General features: G+C 54.6%; 1 protein-coding gene across 3 annotated transcripts in view; it reads right to left on the bottom strand.

Annotated features, from left to right (window-relative positions):
* Window positions 1-12,678, bottom strand: part of MAGI3 (membrane associated guanylate kinase, WW and PDZ domain containing 3) — a 51,413-nt gene extending 38,735 nt beyond the window's left edge. For 2 of the 3 annotated variants that reach the window (NM_001012697.1, NM_001389348.2), the window contains 1 exon segment: window positions 12,292-12,678. In NM_001012697.1, coding sequence (NP_001012715.1) covers window positions 12,292-12,613 — 322 coding nt within the window. In that variant the 5' untranslated portion in view covers window positions 12,614-12,678. 3 annotated transcript variants of the gene reach the window in all.
* Window positions 12,679-24,785: the final 12,107 nt, after the last annotated feature.

Below are 24,785 nucleotides of genomic sequence, written 5' to 3'. Positions count from 1 at the left end.
CCCCAAAGAAAAATGTCCTTGCAGCTGCTCTGTGTTACACAAGCCATTTAATCTGTTTGGGACTTGGCATTACTTTCCCAGCAGAAGGGTACGTGTTCACATGCCAAGACCTTTTTTTTTTTTTTTTTGGAATGCACTGATTAGAACTTATTCAAATACTACACGGGCTTATTTTTAGCCTACTTTTCATAGGAAGCAAGACACACAATTACACTGTGCATAATTTCTAGGCCCACTAACCTATTTCGGGCTGGAGTTTGGCAGAGCAGCAGTTTGACAGTGACACTGTGCTTGTGTTCTCCTGAGACACGGGAAGCCCCGTCAGCAAGGAACCTCCTGGAGCAGCACAGCTGGCAGCACCAGCTCCACAAACCTCTGCTCTGCCCGAGCCCTGCAGTGAGCTCTGCTCTGGGACCCCACAGCCGCCCCCACGTACGTCCCTTTGCTCTGAGCATCGTTGCTCTCCTACCAGCACAGCTCATTCCCATGCGTTGGCTCACAGTGAAATGTAATCAGAGAGCTTTGTTGAGCAGACAGCTCTGTCCGTATCAACTTGGGCTGGAGATTAGCTCTTCGACCACAAAAAAAAACTATCCGTGAGCAGTTCGGCTTCGCACGCTGGGATTAGACCGACCATGAAAAATGAAGAATTACCGTGAACTGCAGCCAAAATGAGGCATTTATTATTGTCTCTGCTTCCTCTCCCTGCTGTTCCCATGTGCTCCTCACCCATCAACAGCCGTCACGGAGCAGAGCCATCGGCACAACAATTTTAACAACCCAGGGGTAGCGGTTACCTCACTTTCCATCTGCCATACTCCGGGCTTCTTCTTGTTTTAAACTTCACCCCCATTTTCAAGACATTTCCACCCAGGAGCCCCAGGTCCTGCACTCAGCACTGAGGCTTTGGTGGTTTCCAGGAGCTCTGGAAAGCCCAGCACTTCCAACACAGCGGTGACATTCCCCGAGGACAGATCCTGCTGTGCCACAGAGGCAGCGCAGCAATAAATTCAGGCTCCAGCACACACAGCCGTGCCTCACTGCGTTCCCAAGGACTCCCAGGGATTTAAAAACACTGACATTGTCTTCTAGGTCAGCACTCCTCTGCATCACATTAACAAACACGCCATGCCCACAGCCGTACTGATTACAGGTAGGTCCAAGTTTAACTGGAAAACAGCAGCCCTGCCACCCCCCACAGCAGCTCCCTGTGCCCAATACATACACTCAGCACAATCCTTCTGCCTCCAGATGTGCACAGCCGTGACTAATGCTGATGCTGCCTCATGCACGTTTCACGCTGTTCTCAGTTTTGGGATGGAGAGAAGCACTGCTCGGCCTGCCCTGCTCACTGGGCATGGGGTGATGGCAGAGCACAGGGCCCAAACTGCATGTCCCGGTAACCCCACCTGCAGGAGGAGGGCTGGAAGGGAGCTCATGTTTCTCACACGTTGTTCAACACGTTTATCAGCAAACCAAGCTGTGGAGAGAAAAGCATTGATGCTGACATGTCAGCATTATGCCATAAGCAGCGCTGCAACTTTCAGGTTGCCCAAGTCACATTAATTTCATAAAAATAACACAAGAAAATGACTTCCTCTCAAAACACAACCTACAGAATAGCACTTAGCATCAATCATGGCTACATTAAGCCCTTACGGCATCCTGCAGGACTTGAAACTTTCCCCTCTGCAAATGCACCCAGTGTTCATCTCACAGTTTTACAGTCAGCGTATCCAAATCACAGCTGCCCTACAGGAACCTAAAAATCAGGAAAAGTACCTCAAGACCACCCGATGCCAGGAGGCAGGGCTGCTGCCCCCTCAGCCCCCAGCCAAGGCCCAGCCCCACTGCTGGAGTGTGTGGGGCGGCCAGGCCTGGTACTGCAGGGTCAAACACAGACCCTGGGGTGTTTCCAAGCTTCTCATCAGCTCTCGCTTAGCAGAAAACCTTCCACAACCACAGCACATTACAAAATACAGCAGCGGGGGAAGTACTTGGCATTCCCTAGAGCATTCTCTCCCGAAGTGAAGCTGTTGTGTATTTGCAACGCCACGCTGGAAGGCTGGGCAGTGAGGGCAGGCCGCTGCCAGCCATGTCAGCTCTGGACACGGGCAGGTTGCTGCGGGCACCCGCTCTGTCAGCCTGGGATGTCCTCAGGGCCCAGGCAGGGAGCCTCGAGCTCAGCACAGAGCGTGGAACCCCACTGGGAGCCACGCACAGCCCAGCTCTGACTGCCCAGGTGCACAGCATGCCCTGAGAAGCAATGACAGACCACCCCTTCACAGCAGCCAATGTCGTATTTTAGCAGCTTATTTAGCTACTCTGAAGTAGAAGCTTCATTAGGCTTTAATTGATTGATTACGTTTCCTGTCCTAACCAATTGTTCATAATTTATGCACGTAATTGTGCAAGCACAGAATCTGCAGCACAGAGCAGGGACTGCTGTGGTGGTACGGCAGCATTACGTCCCCAGGAAGATGCAGATGGTGAACACTTCTATTGACTGAAAGTATTGGTACCACTCTGATGTGTCCTATAAATAAAAGCGTTTGGGCCATGGGGGGCTCAGAGAACACTGGGGTAAACTGTGGGGTTTGTATCAGAAGTGACTGGTAAACCAGCAGAACAACTCCCAGCCTGCAGGTGAACCACGCACAGAGTTACAGAGCCACACACAGGGCTGCTCTTAGAACAAAGCCCAGCTCTTTCCCCACACGTACAACCATTAGGGCACGATCAGATATTATCCTCTCTCCAGGGCCACACCAATAGCATCAGAAAGAAATTAACAACGATTCAGCTGCACTGTGCCCATCTGAGCCCACCTTTCAGCTCTTGCTTTGGTTCCATAAGAAGCATCTACTGAACACAGAGCTGTGTCAGCACCAGACACCATTGCTTTCCTTTGTTGATCGCCCTGCTGATACACAACCATGCTCAGCAAGCAGGACGTTACATCTCACTGCCAAAGGGTTAAGGGCTGCAAGTCAGCTCTGACCTTGGCATGACTTACCAAGCAGTCGGCTCCTCAGCAACACAGATGGCTGAAACGATGCTGCCAATGTTTTAAAGCTCAGAAAGTGCTTTTAATGTTTTTTATTATTATTATTTCCCCATGCTGTGTTTACTGTTTTACATACGCCTCTGACTGCCAAGGAATTGTTAACTAATTACCAGGAGATTCATTTTGTTAGCGCACAGCCGGGTACTTGGTCATGCAACATCTGCTTCTCAGCACTGCTCCTCTCCTTATCTCACAGTGAGTGAGGAAGCGGCCCCAGCAGAGCGTATGGAAACTGGAACTGGTAAATGAGTCTATTAACTGATGGTAATTAATACGGGAGCCTTCGGATTACTGATGAACCCACGTGTCCCACAGACACCCCCGTTACCTCCTCCTATCCGCGATCTCTGCAGGTTAGTTTTTACCTTCAGAACAAACTTCTTCCACTACTTGAGAACACATTATAAAGCAGAACCAGCTGAAGCAGAGAGGATAAACGAAGGCAGCGACTTCACAGTAAGAAAACTGCTGTTTTCATTTCTACTCTGTGCTTTCTGTCACAAAGAGGAGCCCAAGCTGGGTGCAGCCTGAGTGGTGTGGCAGCGCCGGGCTCCAGCCACGCACCGTCCCCTCACTGTCACAGCAGCAACAATTCCACATCAATTAAGATCCAAAGAAGAGAACAGAAAACAACTCTCTCTTGGCAGACAGCTACAGTGAAGGATGAGTTATCAGCCTGTCGTCAACTTTCTCCAGGTGACTTCACGTTCCTCATGGCCTCCACACGTTCTGCACAAGGTAGATGCTCTGAGCAGAGCAGTGATGCTCACACAGACCATGAGATCCCTGCGGTACAGCCCCACAATCACAGCTCTGGGGTGCAGCTCTCGCAGGGCAGGCCTGCTCTGTGTCTGCTCACAGAGCTCCCCAACCCCGGGCTGACACAGGAATGGAGCTCCTCTCATAAGAAAGCACTTCAAATAACAAGACAGCTTTAAAGGCAAAGCCAAATCTAATTCCTGTTCTCAATTCACAATCAATCAGAAGGCAGCTACGTGCACACACCCCAAGAGGGAAACCAGAACTGACAGCACAGCCGTTTTTCCCCTCTATTTATTGCACTGTTCCCTTTCCTGTCATCCTCTCCTGACCATATTCATTCCGGAGCCATCTCTTTGAAATGCTTTACTACTGCCAGGGCGCAGCATTTCACAGAGCAGATATTTGGATACCCACAGCAGACCTTTACTGAAGCGCTCCTTTATTCAGAGCCACCCTCGGTACCTCCACATTTACTTCCACCACTTTCTGAAGACAAATGAAGAAGCAGAGCTACAACCAGCCCATGGCAGGGGATGGGGTTGGGGGCTCCGGGGTGCCTTCAACCCAACCACACTGCAGTGCTGTGAAATACAGAGCAGCAGATAGCACCATGCGTGAGCAGGCACGGCTTTCCTTTGCAGTTCCCTTAACATCCACCATCTCTGCAACCACCTGAACCAGAGGGAGCAACGGACCTCTTAACAACGGAGTTCAATTAAGGAAAAAAAAAGAATGTATTTGCCGAGAGGCAACAAATTACAACTGCAGAACAACAACCGCACGTCCCCGAGAGTGCTTCAACAAAGCAGGAGTTGATGTCAGTCCTTTTTCCTCTCCTGCATTAGGGAAGAAGCACAGATGAGGTTCCTCGGGTACAACCCCTTGTACCACTCCTACACCACATCACTCCGCATCACGGAGCGCAGTCTGATGACTGAATGGAGCAACACCACACGCAACGCTGCGACGCTCGCATTCGTTCCTGGGCAGAGCAGGTCTGTGTCTGCAGGAGCAGCAGCAGAACAGCAACACCTTCCTCCTCCCCACACACACAGCCGTGTGGCCTTTTTTTCCTCCCAAAAGCCTGTGCTAAAACCAGAGCTGCTGCACGGCCAAGCACTGCTGGTTGCATTCCTGCAGTCACGGCCCAGCAGGAGCGTTCTCCAAGCTCTGGAAGGCTCCAATGCCAGCATTTGGGATAAGGAACCATATGAACAGCACTAACGTGTCTGCTGCTCTTTTTTCAGAGGGATTCACAGCTCTGGTGGAGACAACTGGTGCAGTTCTGTGCTGGTGTCATCCTCACAGCGTCTGCTCCATCAGCACGGGGATGGGAGAGGCTGAAGGCCCCCCAGCACAAACCTCAGGGCTCACATCTGTGATCAAAGGTAGATCCCAACCCTCCCGGGCTCTCACACCGTTACTTCCACTTACATTAGAAAGGTGACATTTTTAGGGGTTATCCCTTAATTCCTCTTCCACTCAGTGTCAGTCTGCAGTTACTTCTGCACAACCATTAGCAACTCAGTGCAAAAACATACAGTCCACTGCAAGTGCTGGCTGTTCTGATGAGCGTTAAGTGCCCTGCCCTGATGAATTCATTTAAGTATCACTGGCATCTCCTAACGGGCATTAATTAAACTTTTCCAGCATCTCTACCTTCACTCGAGAAAAGTAATTACTCTCCGCTGCCCTACAGAGAGGGAAATAAAATCCTCAGGATTAGGTATTTTTACACCACGTAAGTAGGGCAGCACTCCGGCACAAGTTGTGCAGTTGTTCCATGACACAGGACCTCCTGCCCCACGTCCTGAGAAGCACACAGCCGGGCAGGGCTGGAACTACAGTGAACCACAATGTGAAGCACAGACCAGGCGACGGATGGTTCAAACCACTGCTCAGCAGCACAGCAGCACTCCTTTGCACTCACCGAACTTCCACTCGGCGGTGCCTGTGGCTACTGAGCTGTTTTCACCAACACAGCCCTCCCTGCATCAAAGCATTTGCAATCTAATCTCGCTGCAAAGGAGATTAGTGAAATTACTGAGCAGTAATAGTTTCAGCAACAGAGGTAAAAATACTTCCCTGGCACTTCGGGTCAGCTGATTTCTGAGGAATTCTTTAGACCAGTAACGGATGAAACAAGCCATTAAACATCATTCCCTGGGATTAATAGGGGGCTCTGCCTCCCTCTTACATAACGGGATTCTGAAATTCCTCCCAAGTACATGCATTAGGAGGAAATCATCTCTGCAAACCTAAAACTTCAGGGCTTAGTTATTTCCTGATAGTTTGGTGGGTTTAGAGGAAATAAACTGTACGGTAATCCCCTTGGATTTAATGAGAGGTACCAGCAAGCTCTGCCTCTGCCTTCAGCAAACCTTCGCTTGGACGAAGGTCACCACCAACAAGGGCTGTAACCAAAGCAAAGTTGCATCTATGAACAATGAAATCTTAAAGGCAGGAGATGGCTTAACTGCTTTGCTGTCCCGGTGCTCTTGCTTTCATTTCAGCCAGAACTGTGTCATGACTATTTAAAAATCCCCTCTGTCCTTAGCTTTTTTCATACAAGTAGGAAAACGCCTCATCAGCAATGCTGAGCTACACCGGGTTCAAATTATTGGTCAGCAGTTTTATGTTTTGTTCTTTAACAACATCAGGAAAAGAACTAAGTGACACACACACACACACACACACACACACACACACACCCTGGGCTCGGCTGCAGCACGGAGCTGGCAGGCCACAGCTGCACAAACACCAGGCATGTGCCAACGGGATGAAACAGCCCTCGTTCCCACTTCAGTTGCGTTTGTGTTGTGATATTCCCCTCAGTCCTGCAGGGAAAAGGAAAATCCATGCTAAAGCAGGCACTTCTTTTTGTTATGGTCTGGTTTAAGAGGGATTTTCCTGCTCGGCGCTCACTGAATCCCTGCTCTCGACACCACTCACCTTCTGTGTGCTCCTTTTCACGTGTTCAGAGAATGCTGCAATCCTCCAGGACCTCCTGGGTGGCAGTCCCAGCACTTCAGGCTGATCTGAGTGTCCCTGCTGGCTCCTGCCATGGACACCCATGGGAGCAGCGTTTGGTTCACAGCTGCTGCAGGAGGCCCACAGTGCGTCCCAATGGCACAGCAGCAGCCTACAAACAAGGCCCACCACTACATCCCACCGGCCCACTCCTGGTTCAGCCCAGTGAGGACCTCAGCTGAACATCTCACCCTGCCATGAGCACAGCTGCGTGCAGAATGCAGCCCCAGCAGAACAGCCCCAGGCAGCTCCCACCACCACCTCCCCCCTCACAGCCCACAGAACATGCAAAAGCTGACCCCAATCTCCCAAATGGTGAACGTGATGCAAAGCAGTGTGCCAGGACTCTAATCACAGGCTACCTCCTCTCCTGCATACCAAAGCTGTCCTAATAGAAGGGACACAATTTGAATCTCAAAGCGTAATGAGCACCAAATTGCTCTCAGAATTTAACTGCAAAACAACCCCAGTCCAAGGGAAACCAAATTCCCCCTACATGAATTATCAAAGATCCTCTGAAAAGGCACTTGGGGGCATTTCAGCCGGAACTCTGCGATAAACCCATGGCTCCTTATTCCTGCACTACACACAGACTGCACTTCGGAGTATCCACGGTTGTTTTTCAGAGCAACTTTTGGCAGATGACTGCACACAGCTCCTGACTTTGCATTTTAAAATGCAAAATGGCCTTCAGTGCTGTTCACCACCCTGAGAGGGGCAGATGCTGTGCACCTCAAACCCCATCTGCTTACCAGAACATAAACAGCAATGCAGCATACCAACCATTCCTTTGTATTTCCAGGACACAGCTCTTCCCTTGCATTTACACTACAAAGTGAGATGCCTAATGGCCAGACCTACACGGTGCGGGTTGGAGGCTGGGCTGTGAGGAGGGGAGGGGGTTCCTTCTTTCAAGTGACTTCAGTGTTTAGTCTATGACGCATCTTAGATTGGAAACTTCTAAAAGTGTTTTTATGTAAACCCATCACGGCCTGCAGACAGCTATGGAGTGCTGTAAAACCTGCGAGCCAAGAATGCAGGATGGAGTAAACGTCACTCAGCCTCCCATCTCCCAGGTGCAACGGCATGCATGGGGTTGAACGAAGAACCTTTTTCAGGCAGGGCCTCCCCCAGCCCAGCGCTGACACTCCAGGAACTCCTCCAGCAGATGTGTCTGTGTGTGGAGATCCCTCAAATCGCTGCAGCTCCCACTTGGCTGGCAAAGCAAAAGCGCTGTGAACAACACAGCACGAGAGGAGCGCTCCCAGGTCTTCACTGCAAGGAGGAAACAAGTTGGGGGATATACAGGAATCAAGCAGGAGAAAGGAGGAGTGGCTGTGCCTCCCCCCATGCAATGCTCCTGCACTCACACTCTGCAAACATCACTGCTCAGACAGAGCTCCCCTTTGGTGACCGCTCACTTCCTGCTGCTGCTGGTTACCTGCCCCGGTCACCTCCTACCTGCACTGAGAGGAGGAGCAACACGCTCCCATTGCTGCTCTTCTATACAGCATGGGCACATTCCTGCTCCTCCATGCTGTAATTCCACCCTCCTCTATCTCACAGAGTAAAGGTTTTCCACCACAGCCAGACCCAAGTACGCAGCACTGGGCGGACGTTATTGCTGCTGTTGCTGCAGTGGGTTCCTGCTCTCCTATCAGGACAACACTGGTTTGGGTTGATAAGAAAGCACCGTTTCCAAACGCAGCAGGTTGAAAGCAAATTGAGTGATCAGTGATTCCCACACAACCACACTAACCTCGCTGATCGTCTTCAACGCCTCTTGAAAGAATGCTTCATTACCATGCAGATGTAAATAATGCATTCCGAGACAGCTCTCCCAGATTCCCACTTCTGGTATTTATATAGCACCCACGATCCATATTCATCAGATCCCAGCTGTTAGTCTGATCGTATGTATTACCAAAGTCAGTAATGAAACAGCACTGAAGTGGAACACAGTCAAAATCCACACGGAAGCGCACCACGGTCTGGCAGAGCTGGAATTCCAGCCTTACAGTTTTCACGCAGATAACTGAACAGATACAGCAATCCTGAACCTAAAGGGATTAACTCCTTGCTTACATATCACACACTGCTTTCATGAGATGAAGCAAGCTATACGAACTGCCCTATTCAGCAGGGAGGAGCGGCACAGGACTGACAGCAAACACAGCAGTGACTTTTCATTTGAGGACATTGCATTCAATTAAAAGCAACCAGCAACTCCTGAAAAATGACACTCCATTTTTTTGTCTACCACGAAAGCACGGCGATGGATGTTTGCACAGAGGACCGTTCTGACGTTATGTCATCTCAAAAGCTGCACCTGCACGGAACAGCCAAAGCTGCACTGCTGGGCACGGAGCAACAGTGCAGATCCACCCCCCAGCAGTGCGGAAGGGAACTCGGGGGCGTTCTGGCTTCAAAGCAACTCAGTGCAATTCTGCAAACCTTCTCACCGTGGCTGTTCCCCTCCAGGACGAAGGAACTGACTCAGATACGGCAGAAGAGCTCGTGCTTTTCTTCATCCACGTGCAGCGCTCCCAGGAATAAGGCTGCTTTAAAGAAGAACACAGTTCTGGCCTGGAGAACAATACACAATTTAACTAACAGGTGTGGACGTGAAGAGATAGCACTTAAGAGGAGGCATCCTGAAGAGTCAGAAGAATGCATTCAAAGGCCTTAAATCAGAGCAACAGCCGAAACCCGAGGAATTTTTTCAGCTCTCAATCTGATTGCGCACTGCTTGTTGTATTTTTTTTAGACTTTGAGAACCATCAGCTGAAAAACAACTTCAGATGCCTCAAATAAATAAATAAATAAATAAATAAATAAATAAAAACCACCCCCCAAAAAAACTTTGAAAACCCATTAAGGGAGCTGAATCTTCTGAGGCAACAAAACCCAGCCATTTTCTGCAACCAACGGGCCCCTGTTACAGCCAGCCGAGAGCTCAGACAGAGCCAGGGAGCGATGTGTGGCTGAAGCCACGGCTTCTAATGAAGATTCATGTTCATTCACACTGAGCACAGCACCTCCTGCCACTGCAGAGCAGCGCCAACTGACACTTCAAGGGTTTTAAGCAAGTCAGTTCCAGGCTAGCAGGCAAACCTGGGCTGTAAGAGCCAAAGAAAAAACCTTCTCTGTGTCACAACCAACACACACATGCAGGTGTCCCAACCACAGCTGTCTGAGCAGAGAGGCTTTGCTTCCAGGGCACCTGGAGCACAGCACCGGGTTACCCCGTCCTACAAACCCTGCACCCATGGGGTGGCTCTGGGGCTGATGTCACCACGGTGCCCAGCTCAGGTGATCCCAATCCTGCACTGCCCGAGAGGTCCCAGCGAGCGGAACACAGCGCAGAGCGGCATCCTGAAGGGAACAAATTCAGACTGCTCAGCAGCACAGCGGTTGCTTAACTGGCCACACGAGGCCTCGTTATCGTTTGAAGCTAACACACCAAGAAAGAACGGAATAATTAGAGCTGGTGAAATCACAGCACTCATGGCAGCGAGATTTAAACAAAGGAGTGTGAGAAATGGAATGGCAAGATGCTCTGTGCCAAGAATAACATGTTCGTATGGAGAGGAACGGAGGTTACAAATTGCACACACCTACGGCTGCTGACAGCCATCACGGTGCTCTGGGCACAGCACCAGCCCACGGCCTCACTCCACGGGGCAGAGAACAGAACAGAGAGGGAAGGAACCATTCCTCCAGCAACAAAGTGGTCCATCGTTCGCGATACGCACTTAACAGATGGCGTTCAATTCAGTATTCATCTCTTTCGAGTGTCTGATCAAACAAGACTAAACAGTATCTTGAAATTGCCATTTTCCATTTTCCGTGAGATTGCTAGAAGGATCACAGACAGATTTCACTGCTGCCAACGAAAGCTGTTGCTGCCTTTTAATGAAGGATGCTCAGAGCAGCAGGCAGCCCGGCTCCCGCCCGCTGCACACCTGCACTCAGCCCCACTCACAACAGGCAGCCTGCTCCCTGCATGGGATCTCAGAGGGATGCAGAATGGATGGGCTCAGAGCTCGGACACACGGGAAAGCGCCGTGCATCACCTCCTCTGCAGCCCCAGCACTGCTGGGAGCACCGGGATGGGGGCAGAGGAGCCCTGCAGAGCCCCTCCATGCACCCCCAGCTCCGTGCTGCACCGCGGTGTCAACAGAAACAGCAACAGCCCGCTGCGAGGTGCTGCATTTAAGGACAGCGAGTCTGACACAGAAGCTTGCTGCCAAAACCATCTGATGTGGTAAATAAGCTCACAATATGTTCTAGCATGGAAAAGCTGCACGATCTCGAGCATGGATATGATTTGTTCCAAAAGTTACATAAAATCAGCAGAAGAATGCCAGTTGTACCCACAGCGCTCAGCACCAGCCCGTCCTGCCATGCTACATGGGGCATCGTGGGACCCTCACCCATCCCACAGCACCTTTCTGCTTTCCATGGCATACACTCATCCTGACACCTTTTTCTGGCAGTTTTAGTGTGAAGTTTGGGACATCTCTGCTATGGAAACCCCAGCACAGCAACAGCCTGCATGGCAATTCCATCGGACGCTCATTATAGTTCCATCTCCCATTAACTTTCTCTTTTAAGTAAAGATTTATTACTGCCTTGTATTAATGACTTTGTTCCTCGGTTTATTTACCCTCTGTGTCTCTCTGTTTCCTCCATTCCAATCAGACTCCCGGAGCTCTCCCGGAGCCCCCGGCCGCTCCGAGCACCGCGGGTCACTTCTGTTCTGCTTTATGCAGGTGATACCCATCGGGGCACAGCAGATAACTCTTAATTAGCGGTCAAAGGAGGAAACTGCCTTCAGGTACGCGTTACCTACAGCCAAACGGCAACCCGGGGATCGCAAATAAGCGCAGAACAAAGCGGGCAGATAAGAAGCGCGGAGCTGCCAACCCCTGCGGCACTGCTGGTGCGAACACAGGGGCACACCGCGCTCACAGCCGGGCATCACGGCCCGGAGAGCGGGGAACCAACGGCCGCAGGGAGCAGCCCGCACAGCCGGGGACCGCCAGGCACACCGACCGACGGATTCATCGCAGCGATCGCACGTCGGTCCTTCACCGCAGCGTGCTCAGAACTCATCCAAACCTACGGGGAGACGCACTGAACGGACCGCACTCCCGGAGCCGGCGCTGCGGGACGCCGCTCTGCGCCGCCGGGACACCGCGAAGGGCACACGGAGCGCCCGCCGTCTGCCCGGCCCCGCACTGCCCCGCACGGCCCCGCACGGCCCCGCGGCCCTCCCGCCGGGCCCAGCGCCGGAGCCTCCCCTGCCCGCACCGCGGCCCCGCCCGCCCCGCGCGCCGCTCGGGCCAACTTTGGGCGCGCTCCGGGTCCCGCCGCCCGAAGGCCGCGGCGCGGGGCCTGCAGCGGACGGGCGCGGCCTGCGGGCTCACCTGGGCGCACGGTCTTGAGGCGCACGGGCTCCCTGAAGTGCCGGATGACGGCCAGCGTGTCGCGGTGCGTCAGGCCGCTCACCGGGGTGCCGTTCACCTCCAGCAGCACGTCTCCCGGCGCCGGCGCTTTGCCCGACAGCAGCGCGGGGCCCGGCGCGCCCTCGGCTCCCGTCGGCAGGCGGCCCGCCAGGTACGGGAACTCGCCGCGCTCGGCGCCGCCGTGCAGCAGCTCGGGGTCGGGGCCCGCCGGGCCGCCCCAGGACACCACGCACTCCTGCACCTTGCTCAGCCAGTGCCGCTTCTTCCGCAGCGTCTTGGACATGCCGCACCATGGGCGCGCCCGCGCCGCCTCCCGCACCGGCCGCTGCCGCCCGACTGCCGCCCGCCGCGGCGGCGCCGCCCGCCCCGCCCCGCCCCCTACGCGCGCGCGCGCGCCTCGCCCCGCCCCCACCCCCGCGCGCGCCCCCGGCCCCGCCGCGCCCCCATCCCGCCGGGGCGGGGCCTGTGACGTCACGGCGGCGCGCACCCACCGGGTCGGCGCGCGGCGGGGTCGGAGCGCGCGGCGTTTGGCGGTGGGCGCCGCGGTGCGGGGCGGGCGGAGCCGCGGCTCCCATTGCAGCGCACCGACCCGGCGCGGTTCTGTGGTGCGCCTCCGAGCGCCGCGCCGCCGTCGGGCTCGTGGAAGGAGCGCTGGGCGGCACAGCCCGGCGGGAGAACCGCCACGAGCGCCAACCGGGACGGAGCCGCTCTGAGAGCGGTCAGCGCTGCGAAGGCCAGAAATGAATCCCGGCGCTGCCGTTCGGTGCGCGTTTCTGTCCCACTGCGTTCCGTGCGCGGTGCCCCATCCCGGCGGAGCGGCCCCGCTCTGAGCGCTGCTCCGCCCGCACCGAGAGGTGCTGCAGAGCCCGGCGGTGTTTGCAGAACAATGGGTGTCTGTTTGCAGCGCTGCGCCCCGGCGCTCACCTCTGTTTGCACAACAGTGCGTTCGGAGGAATCGCGTTTCGACACGGAGCGTTCTGCGGTGGTAAACAGCAGCAAAGGGTTCGTTTCTGCGTGGCACAGAAACCGCTGAGAAGCTGCTCAAACAAACCTGCTGCTGCTGCTATGCGCCTTCCCGTTCCTGCACAGCTCCGTCCCTTTGCAGGCCTGCCCCTCCATGGCACGCAGCTGACAGCTGTCTGCCCACCTACAGTAACTCACACCGCCGTTCCTTTGAGCCGCACTTTAATTACCCATCTGCTGCTGTTACCCCCCGGGCTGCGGGTGGTTGGAGCCGGAGCTGTGCTGGGTGTTCCCCAAACCCCCCCCCCTTCTCCAGGCATATGGGCTGTGAGCATGGAGCGCTGCGGGGCATCGGGCATCAACCCCACAATGAGACCCAAACCGATGCAGCTTCGTGTGTGTGTGTCAGAATGTATTTCATAGGATCACGGAATCACAGATTGACCTGGGTTGAAAAGGACCCCAATGCTCATCAGTTCCAACCCCCTGCTATGTGCAGGGTCACCAACCAGCAGCCCAGGCTGCCCAGAGCCACATCCAGCCTGGATTTCTGACACATAAAAGCAGCTAATTCAGCGTTAGATACAACAGGGATTCCACACTTGTGACTCTCAGCCCAGTTGCTGACTGCAGCAGTCGGTGTCTGTTTGTCCTTTGGGGCGATGTGGTGCCGTACAGACAGGGCTGAGCTCTGCCACATCACAGCCAAAGGAAGGAACTGCTCTGAGACCGCAGCTGGGCGGTGCGGGTGCACAGTTTGTTTATCACACTGTCGGAGTTCAAAAGCGATCAAAGCAGCAAAAAGATGTCAGTCTGCTGCTCAATCAGAGCGTGAAGACACACTTTGGTGGAGAGGACAGAAGGGGAATGGTGGTGCTGCGTTTGGGCTCCTACAAAGTCATTCCCTGTGCCCAGCACTCGCGGTGCCACTGCATGTGTTGCCAAGAGAGCAAAGCCAGGTCTGGATGCAGATGCAGCCTGGCTGAGCCCTGCTGGCTGCACCGCTCACCTGGAGCTGGAGCAGCAGTGTGCATCACCACAGTACCACCAACAGCAGCATTCATGCATCACGATGTCCTTCCATCCCTCCCCCTCTTACACAGATAAAAAACACCCTGAGGCACTGCGGATATTAATTGGTGACCGTTACGTCCCATAGACACCGACTCTCATAAATAACGAAGTCGGGTTTACACACAACAGGAGTGCTGGTTGGGGAATGCACCGCGTTTTGGAGCGGTGTTACAGCAAATCCATCCCAGTCGCATCCTCTGCATGCCTCCATTTCCCAGCTGCAAACACAGCGCTGCTGGACGTGGGGCTGCAGCCCTCAGCAGTAATTGTAACACAGAGGTGTGCGGAGCACAGCGATGTGCCCCCAAGCGCTGTTCATCCACTCTGAAATAAAGAAGGCAACCACAGGGATTGCTCCACGTGTGCTGTAAGTGCAGCTGGTTGCTGCCGGAGCTTTGTGTATAGACGAGCTAAAAAGATGAACTAAGAGGACTTGTCAGTGTGAATCAGGAGGCAGCCTATGCAAATCCCCCTCTGCTGCTCGCTCTGGGATGCACACTGAATGTCTGCGATGCGATGCGATCAAGCACTGCTGCTGCCTATGAATGCAAAGCGGAGATAAAGACCCAGAGAGTGAACCGAGGGAGTCGTGCAGTCACACAGAATCACAGCTGAGCGTGGGTTTGAAGTCTACGTGTTGGATTTAGAGCCTAAAAGTAGTAATGGGGCGTTTAAGTCTGGATCTTGAGCTTAGCGCTGTGCGGAACCATCAGGGAGGGATAAGCCCGTGGATGTGGTGAGGTGATGTGGGGAAATGAGGGCTGTGGGGCCGGGTGGGCACTGTGGGTGCTGCTGGGGGTCACCTCTGGGCATGGGCAGCCACAGCATAGCCTGGGATCAGCGCATGTCCCAGCTGATAGGCAGAGCTGAGCAGCATCCCTGGGGGAGGTGTCCCCCCTTTGCTGTACTGATGAGCTGGGACCATGTGCAAGCTCCAGGCTGTCACCCACTCGTAGAGGATGCACAGAAAATACCTCAGATCGGCTGTGCTGACAGCAGGGTGTGTGCCCGGTGTCCCAGACAGGATGAGCAGTGCTGCTCCATTCCAGCCCCACGCAGAGCAGCTCTGATGGCTCCCAGCCTGCTGGGCCAGGTGAAGGCAAAGCTCTGCTCCTTGCAGCACTTCCTCACGTTGCGTTGTTGAGGCTGCTGCAAGATGCAGAAGTGCCCTTTGAGTCAGGCAGTTTGGGCACTGGGAGTCCAGGTGGGCTCTGGGCTGCTGCACCCACTTACAGGGAGGGCTTTGATTCCATGATTCCGCAGTCATCCCCAGGAATGGAACCACCTGTTGCAAACATCACCTCCTGAGAGCTTACCTAAAACAAACTGAACTTCGCAAGCTCCTGGCTTCATCAGTTCTGCCATTGCCCTCCATTTCTGCACATCCCTGAGCACCGCTCACTAAATCCCCTGCCTGAACCTTCCCCTGGTGTCAGCGCTCTGCCAGGAGCTGGGTGAGCAGCTGTAAGCAGTTCAGCTCCGTCGGTGGTTTTACATCTGTAATGGGATCTGAAAGAGCTGAAGCTGCCTCGTCGAGTTTTACAGCCCCCGCTCACAGGGATTTGGGAGAGCTGACATGGCCCCAAAGCCCATCCCAGCCCCTGACACACGTAATCCTCAGCTCCCACCAGTCACTGTCTTCGCCCCAACTGGAGCAGCTGGGGCAGCAAGGAGCAGCAGCTCACAGAGAGCTGCAAACTTCCCTGCAGAATGCATAAGGAAATCCAGGTTGCTGAGAGTGGACGCCCACTCCTGCACGTCACTGCCTGCCAGCACCGGGCCCTGGTAGCCCTGCGGGTGTCTGAAGGCTGTGCTGCAGCCTGCTGCTGTCTGCCACACAACAAACCATTGCCATCGCAGCAGCACAGCTGGGTTTTTGCTGGCTGGCTTTGCACCCCGGGGCCCTCCGGTCACACTGCCCCCACTGCAGAGCAGACATGGGGAGGAGTGGGGGTGGGGCTGTGGGTCAGGGAGTGCTCCCACCTGCATGGACACTGCAGGAGGGCCACGATGCTCCCGGCAGCATCACTCCCATCCGCCTGCACTGCTCTGTGCAGAGCTGTACGATTAATACGTCTCTTATCATCTCCAGATCAGCACTTAAGCAGCAGCGATGCCATACGGGAGTTCTTACAGACCGACGTAGAAAGGCTGTCCCCATTCTTCCCTCCTCATTGTTAATGGTGCGGATGGAGCCTCAGCAGATCTGTCACAAAACCATTATCAAAGGCAGCAAGATAAGTGCAGCATTACAGCATCACAGAAAGCAGGAAGAGCACGAAATAGCTTTGATCAAAGTTTTAGAGAACGCTTCTTTTTTTTCTCCATAGCCCGGCGTTAATTACAGCCACGTGCAGTAAACGACCTGGTGTTAATTTCTGTGTCAGCAGAGGAGGTGAAACACCGCAGTGGGACACAACAGCCCATAACTGGAGGGGGTCCGGGGGGATGCAGGCGGTGCCACAGTGAGCTCTGAACCCTCTCTGTTGTTTGTGAACCCATGGTAACATCTCACATTCTCGAGGCCCCATTGTGCTGTACTCAGTTTTGGAGTTACTGCTCAGAACAGCGGGCTGATGTGCTCAGCCCATCTCCCCAGCACTGCTCCGGGACCTCATCGGTGCTCCCAGGTTTTGCCATCACTGCAACAGCGAAGGGCTCCTTGGGGACAAATGGGACACGGCAGCAGCTCCGTGGCCTTGCAGGACACACAGCTGATGCTCAGCGCTGATCAGAGGCCGATCAGGGCAGAAATTAAGCAGGCCATTAAGCAGCACTCCGGTGGATTAACGTTGCTCTGTCTCCTTACACTGCAGGATTTCAAAACTCCTTTGAAGTCTGCGCATTAGAAAATCACTTTCCAAGCCACATAACTTTGAGCTTTAGATGTTTCCTAACAATTCCGTGGCTGAGGAACAGCTGACTAATCCTTTAGGATTTAATGAGGTTAACTAACATGCACAGCTTTGTAGGGAGCTGTAGGTGGTATGTGGTAGCAAACACGAGGAGCGGTGGCTCTGAGCAGAGCTCTGCAATGAGCCGTGACGGCACCGCAGCATCAGCTCCAAACCTTCTGCCAAAGCTCTGCTTTCCTCCACGAAGCACAGAAAGGGCTCTGACCTTCTTCAGTCACCACAGCTCGTAACAAATGGCTCTGTTTGCTTCCACCTCCTGCTGAATCACAGAGTCACAGAATGGTTGGGTTGGAAGGGACCTCAAGGATCACGAAGCTCCAACCCCCCCACCACAAACAGGGCCAACAGCCTCCACATTTAATACCAGCCCAGGCTGCCCAGGGCCCCATCCAACCTGGCCTTGAACACCTCCAGGGATGGGGCATCCACAGCCTCTCTGGGCAGCTGTTCAGCACCTCACCACTCTCTCCGTAAAGAACTCCCTGATATCCAACCTCAATCTTCCCTCCTTCAACTTAAAACCATTTCCTGAAGTCAAGAGGCATTTGGTACTTACAGAAGATGCCAGAGTTGACACATCAATTCATTAGGATGCAATTACGGAGTTCAGCATTTGGGCTACTCAATTATTCTTAGCAAGAAGACACAATCAACTGCAGGTTCACATCTGCCTGGTGCCTTGAATCAGGCTTGGTGTGTTGGTTTGCACCGGCACAGCCCGCAGTGCTTGGTGCAGGTGGGTGTGTGGTGACAGCAGATGGGGGTCTGCGCTGCAGCAGCACTGCCCGGCCCATGGCACGTCCAATGGGCCCTGCAGAGGAGGGGGCTGACATTGCAAGAGCCCCTCGTGTGAGTGAGCACACGTGTGTGAGATGCTGACCGGGAAGGGCTGCCAAGCACTGCGGTAGGAGACGGCTCTTAGCCGAAACGTCCTCCGTGCTGTCGGATCACTGCCACTCCATCTCCATCTCAGCGGACGCTCAGCCTCAGCCCGGTGTCCGTTCCAAGGCTCATGTTCTGACTTAGCTCTGCGCGGCTGCTGCTCCACGTGGCCCCACCGCAGTGGGGAGCAGAGGGGTGGGTGCTGCTGAGCCCCTGCGCTGTGAGCACCGACACCCCGGGCGCTGTAACTGGGTCGGGTATCGGTGCTTCTGTGCTGCTCCCGCCTCGTGATTAAGCACCATAAATATTTATGATTGATTATTGCAGCTTTGGAAAGGTCTGTCTGTGAGAGCTCACGGATCATAGTAGCACTAGTGGCAAACAGAGGCATAATACTGCCTCGCGCTCGTTTGCAGCACCCCCTCAGCTCGCAGGATCCTGCAGGCAGAGGCAGGGGCTGCTCTGTGCAAAGCAGTTTCTCTACCATCTCTTCCATTCATGAATTATTTCATGGGAAGATTTCTTTTAATAACAGGAGGGGAAAACTCAGAGCACCAATTAATGCCTCGGCCTCTCTCGGGCTCTCGTGGTCCCTGAAAAGAAAAGAAAGCAATAGAGACAAACGCCCTTACAGAGCAGCAGCCGTGTGTGGGAGCTTACAGGGCCTGCAGGTGGAAAGAAGAAAGAGAGAAAGGAAGGAAACCTTCCAGGGTTTGCTGGCTGTACAAAGCGTGGAGTGCTGCTGGTGGGAGCGGTGCAAAGGACTCAGATGTGCACCGTCTGCAGATGGAGAACTGCAGCCCTCGTCCTGCAGCAGCGCTCCGGGGCTCAGAGCTCTCTGCTGCCCCTGCACTGCCCAGGAGGGCTCTGCAGGGAGGGCTTCAGCGCCTCGTTTTGCTTCCTGGGGTCCTTGAAACGTAGAAAGTCAAACGCTGCGGGATGAGCAAAAGGGAGGAGCGGGCGGTCACGCTGAGGACGTTTGGAGCAATGTGCTGCTATTACATAAAGTGTGCTGAGGAAAGGTTGGTAAATACCACTCCGTCCCCTGGGAGCCCGTGGCTTGCAGGAGCCGTCAGTGCACCGCGGGGCAGCAGATCCTCCTCACTAATTCTCCGGGTCATAAGCAAATAAGAACAGCAAAGCCAATAGGCTCTCAGTCTCCTCCAGGCACAGCTGCCCGCTCACCTGCTGCCTGCTGCTGTCCCAGCAAGGTCGGGGCTGCAGACATCAAAGCAAACAAACAGTGCTCTTAGCCAGCAAACCCCACAGAGGGCTTTAGAAGGCTGCAGGGTTCCGGGCTCCGTGTGGTCACGCCACAAAGTGGGGCACGGGGTGCCAGGGAGCTTCAATTGCTTTCCTGCTGCGGCGATGCCCTCTGCTTTGGCTGCACGCAGCACCGCACAGCAGCAGTGGGGCAGCCGTGCACTGCAGCGCTGTCTGTGAATGCCCCACAGCTGCATCTGCAGGGAACAAAGCGCTGTCAGCCCGCAGCACAGCGCTGCAAATCCTGCCTTTAATCTCAGGTTCCAGTAACAACCTTCTCCGCATCCAATTACTTGTCTTAAAATTGACATCGCGATATTAAACTCCTAAGAGCTAAAGCGCTTTGAAAATATAACCTACTTTAAAGCAGACAAGATTTATGGACCAAGTGTTTACTCTGCGGTCCTCGGTGCTACCCAGAGCTGCTGCCGCCCACCCAGCAGCCCTCAGTGCCAGGCAGTGGGAGTTCCCTGGTGCTCAGTGATGCTCAGCCCTTCCCTTCTCCGGTTGCAGCGCCCTGCATGGTGCACTGACTGCTGTGCGCTGCCCGCTGTGCTCGGGGCGTCGCTGATAAGGAGCATCTCGGATGTGAGATGGGAAATCTCTCCCCTGGTGCAGGCAGAACGCCTCAGACCAGCAGGCAGACAGCGCTGCTCGTGGTTCACTTTTCTGCCTGGCCTCACCCCTAATCGCATATTGCTGCGCTAACCGAAATGGAGAGGCATTAACTTTCGCTCCTGAAGCAAGGTGCAATTAGTTGGGCATAAAAGAACACTGAAGTGGTGCTAATTACCCTCTGAAAGATGAATAGAATCGAGCCAGAGAAGCAGAAAATTACCTGTGTGGAATATCAGTTTTGGAGCTCCAACCAAAGCAGGGAGGGCCCACAGCTGTTGGGTGGACGTGGCCGGGCTGCACGCTGCCCCTTCCCCTCATGGCACTGCTCTGCAAAGTGCCTGGAAGAAAAAAAAGCCAACAGCAGCTCAGGGCGTGCAGCCCTGCAGGGCCCTCAGCTCACCCCGCAGCGCTGCGGTGCTGGTGCTGCTGTCCCAGCACTCTGCAATCGAGAGCAAAGGCGAGCATCAGCAGGGACACCACACCTCTCCTTCCCAGCTGGAAGCTCATGGAGGTGGAGGCTGAACTGGAGGACCCAGATGTGGGTGGGGGGGATGGGAGCAGGGCATTGCCCGCCCGGCACCAGGATGTGCTCAGAGCCCATCGTGCACAGCATGGTTTGCAACAGCAGCCCGCGAGCGCCCTGACTGTCCCATGCTGTTTGCTCCTGGAAACCATCCAGATCTGTAATTAGCCCTTACTTATTCCCCACCCATTTAGCAGCATTCAAGGAATCGAACCCATTTTCTCCCAGCCATCTGCGGGCTGCTCCATTCTGCCTCGCAGCGCTTTGCTGACCAGCAATCGCTTCCAATAACAGCACGAAATAAATCACTGACAAACTCCTCCCCCAGCCTGCACAGGAGGGACAGCTCTGCACATGGGCAGAACCTGCACTGCCAGGTTCCTGGGGGCGATGAGGCTCCCCAAAGCACCGCGCTGCTTTCCCAGCACAGTGCCCAGCTGCTGGGGGCTGCTGCCAACAAAGGCTCCCATTCCCGAGCAGGGCAGGGCTGTGCCACGCCACGAGGAGCCCCTTCTGCACACGTGCTTTGTGCACGGGCTCCAGTGTGGCTGAGTGCTGCTGGGAAGGGGCCGAGCTGGCTCCCAGACTGAGCAGCCTCCAGCTTCCCCTGCTGCTCTGAGTTCGTACCTTCATGTTCCCACCAAAGCCTCTCCCTGATTTATGCTTCGGGGAGAAGCTCGTGGAATACACTGTGGGAACCGAAAGCTTAAGAAGGCAATTAGGAAAGCAGTGCAGAAGGCAATCAGCTCCCAGGTACCGCTGCGCCTGCCCTCCCTGCTGCACCGGACCGGCTGTGCCTGCAGCACGGGCTGCTTCTTCCAGTCCTCATTTGAACATGTTTTCATCTATAAGATGCATTATTTACCAGTCTGGCACGCAGCTGATTCACAAACAAGATTTATCAGCAAAAACACCGTGCTTGCTGCAGTGACTTCCAACCAACCCGCTTTGCTGCGCTGCTGCTGAGTGTGCAGATCGGCCACCACACGGTGCCACCAACACGTGGTCCCCTCGGACCCGGGATGCAAACAGCCAAAGGAGAGACTCCCACAGCACCACTGGTAGCACCCAGGGCCAGCACAGACCCAGGCCCTGCAATCCAGCTCTTCTGGGCAGCTACAGAACGAGCTCAAGGGAAATGCCCACTCTCCTGTGCCATAAAACCAAGGAGGTGCCCCCGGTGCTGTGGGCTCCCAGCCCTGCCCTGTGCTCTGTTGGCAGGAGCTGAACAAAGCCAGAGGAACCACTCTGGTGCTATGGAATTTTTAGCAAGCCGTGGGAAGCATCAGCCGCTTTGCAAAGGTGTGACGGCTCCCAAAGAACAGAGAGTAACCAGAGCCCAACAGCTGATCAGAATCTGCACTGGAAATGGGACACCATGGGACGCTGCCCTCACCCTGCATGCCCTGTCCTGGCAGCGCCCGCTTCCCATGCTTTGTGCCCCTCGAGCCAGAGCTGCTGCGGAGCCGTGGGGGTCTGGCAGGGCCTGCAGCCCCCGGCGTGGCGGGGTCACAGCCTCCAGCACTGCTCCATCAATAATGGAAAGCAATTTCCCCGGACAGAGGCGGCAGATGACGCAGGCATCCGCGCTCCTCGTGTGCTGCTGACAGGATGGGAAGAACTTTAATAAGATGTGATTTGACAGTAACGCAAAACAACAACAGCATTAAAGGAAGAATAATGGCAAAGGCAGCTGTCAAAAACCTCATGTTCTCTAACCAGGAGAAAGAAATCAGAGCTGTCAGGCTGGGCAGCGCAGCGTGGCAGAGGGCAGCCAGGTGCCCCTGTGCCCCTCTGCTGCACCCAGCCCTGGGGTTGGGGGGGGGGAAAGGGGGTGGTCAGGATGGGGATGCCAGAAAGACAAACACTGAGGGCGTAATGAAACCTTTATTTATTAAAAAAAAAATATATATCGTTTTTAATTTAAATGCAAATTCGGTGCTTTGCTATCTGCAGGTCGTTTGCACTGACACGCTGCTTAATTAGCAGAGATGAGACTCGGGAAGCAATAGCAGCTAATGGCTGGCCCTTTCCTGTGCATTTGTTTTAAGTTAATTAAAATTTCTTGGAGGGATCCATCCTGCAATGCCAGGCTGGGCTGAGTGCTGCCAGGGCTCTGCGGGCTCCTCGCCATTAATCGAGCGGGGCACATTTATTTCTGCATCCTGAGATCCCCTTTGGCGACCCACAAATCGCAGCAGCCCTGCTTGGCACTCAGAGCTGGGCAGGGCTGCAGCAGCAGTGAATCTGAGCGTGGATGTGGGGGATTTTTGTAAGCGCCGGGATGAATTGCACACATAAAGTCCGTAAGTCTTCAGGTGAGACATTAAACGCAATATGAAATGGAACCTTCAGAGCCGCGAGCGGAGCAGTTATCCCCTGTGCTACACACGAGTTATGCTCAAAAGGATCTCATTTAGGGGAGATTTGCCTCCACCAAGGGATGAGCTGGAGGTGAGAGCTGCAAGTCGCAGTCTGGGGGCTGCACTGAGCCTCACAGCCCTGCTCTGCCCCGGCTGGGCCATGGCAGAACCCAGAGCCCTGCACAGCACACACTGCTGGCAGTGCCCCACAGGCACGAAATACAGCCAGGACCTGTGGAAAAGCAGAGCAGCAGTGCAGGAAAACTGCAGCGAGGGGAGGGCTCATAAAGAGACCCGGGGCAGCCACGTGGCACAGAGCACAGCCCAGGAACCACACTACGCCCCGAGCATGGGTAGGCAGCACTGCAGGCAAGGCTGAAGAAGGCAGAAAGGCAGAGAAGCCCCCAAAGGGCACACAGAGCTCGGGTGAGAGCCTACCAATAAACACTTATGGATCGATCAGCACAAAGCCTTCGCAGTGCAGATCGATCACCTCTCGTGGGGAGCAAATGAGATAAGCGGCAGTCTTCATCACGCTCCATTTCCCTGCGGAGATGAACCCTGGATGGACCTGCTCCCAGCTGCAGGGTAACAGGGATAATGGGAAGCCATGCTTAGGGTTTACCATTGCTCTGCCATACCGCATCCCACCCCAACTTCTCCCGTCGCTGCTCCGTGCAGCACAGCAGGTCCAGCTGCAGGATGGGAAGCAGGGAGCTGCCCTGGGCTGTGCCCACCCTCGGGTGCAGCAGCTTTCCCTGACACCCACACTGACCTCCTGACTGCAGGGAGGCAGAGCTGTGCTGGGAGCACTGCAGGGCCAGGACGGGAGCTGCTGCACTGCAAAGTGCAGAGAGAGAGCAAGGAAGGGATGGGATCTTCCACGAACTCACTCATTAGCAAAACCCAAGGGTAGATGCAATTGTTTTCTGTTTTTCCCCTCTCTTTGATGACCCAGTTTTGTTTTTTTTTTTTTCATCTCATCTCAACCAGGCTGCAGTGTTAATTTTTAAATATGCTTGGGTAACTGAGAGCATTAACTATTCATGATCTTATCTTCAATAGCTGCTGGTTCTCTGACACCGTGCCAGGGCTGGGATGTGCACAGTGAGCCTGGGAGGGCTGAACTCACCAGGATAGGTGATAGCTGGTTTTTCCTGCACGCCGTGTTGATCCCAGGACAGGTGGGGTCCCACCGCTCCCTGCAGCCTCGCAGCAGCGATGCCGTCCTCCTGCAATGACAGCGGGTTGAAAACGGGAGCGTGCAAAGAGCTGATCTCTGGGGGATGCTGCAGACACTGTGTGAATTCATAAACCTCAGCATGCCTCTCGCAGCAGCTGGGTGGGCAGGCAGCTGTGCTCAGTGCCCAGCAAGAGCTGGGCAGCGAGGAACCCAGGTCAGCAGGCATGCAAAGCCCAGAGCCTCTATGCAGGGAAAGGGCAGCCCTTTAACTCTTGCTGGAAAAGCAAAAGAGCACAGCATTATCTCATATTTGCACACAGCCAACTGTGCTTTGTGGTTGCTGCAGTGAAGGTCCTACAAAGGTGATGCTGCTCTGCGTGGGGGAGCAGTGCTGGCAGGCACACTGCATGCGGCACAGAGCTGGGCAGGGACGCAGGGCTGAGCCCCACTGGGCAGCTGCTGCCAAGGCCAAATGGTAAAGCATGCCAAACAGAGGGCAGGAACTGCCAAGGTGATGATGGGAACACGAAGCAGCGCAGAATTATAGTGGTAGAAATAGGGAAATGTATTTGAAGGAATGAGAAAAGTACTTACACCGGCTTGGAGGAAGTATGGCAGCTGATGGGTAACCCTCTGAGGAAGGGCTGCACAGTGCCAGGACTGCTTTGCTG

Source organism: Gallus gallus, chromosome 26 (assembly GCF_016699485.2).
Source record: "Gallus gallus isolate bGalGal1 chromosome 26, bGalGal1.mat.broiler.GRCg7b, whole genome shotgun sequence".
NCBI classification, from domain to species: domain Eukaryota; kingdom Metazoa; phylum Chordata; class Aves; order Galliformes; family Phasianidae; genus Gallus; species Gallus gallus.
The sequence above is the reverse complement of the archived record's forward strand: the minus strand, read 5'-3'. Positions and strand labels throughout refer to the sequence as shown.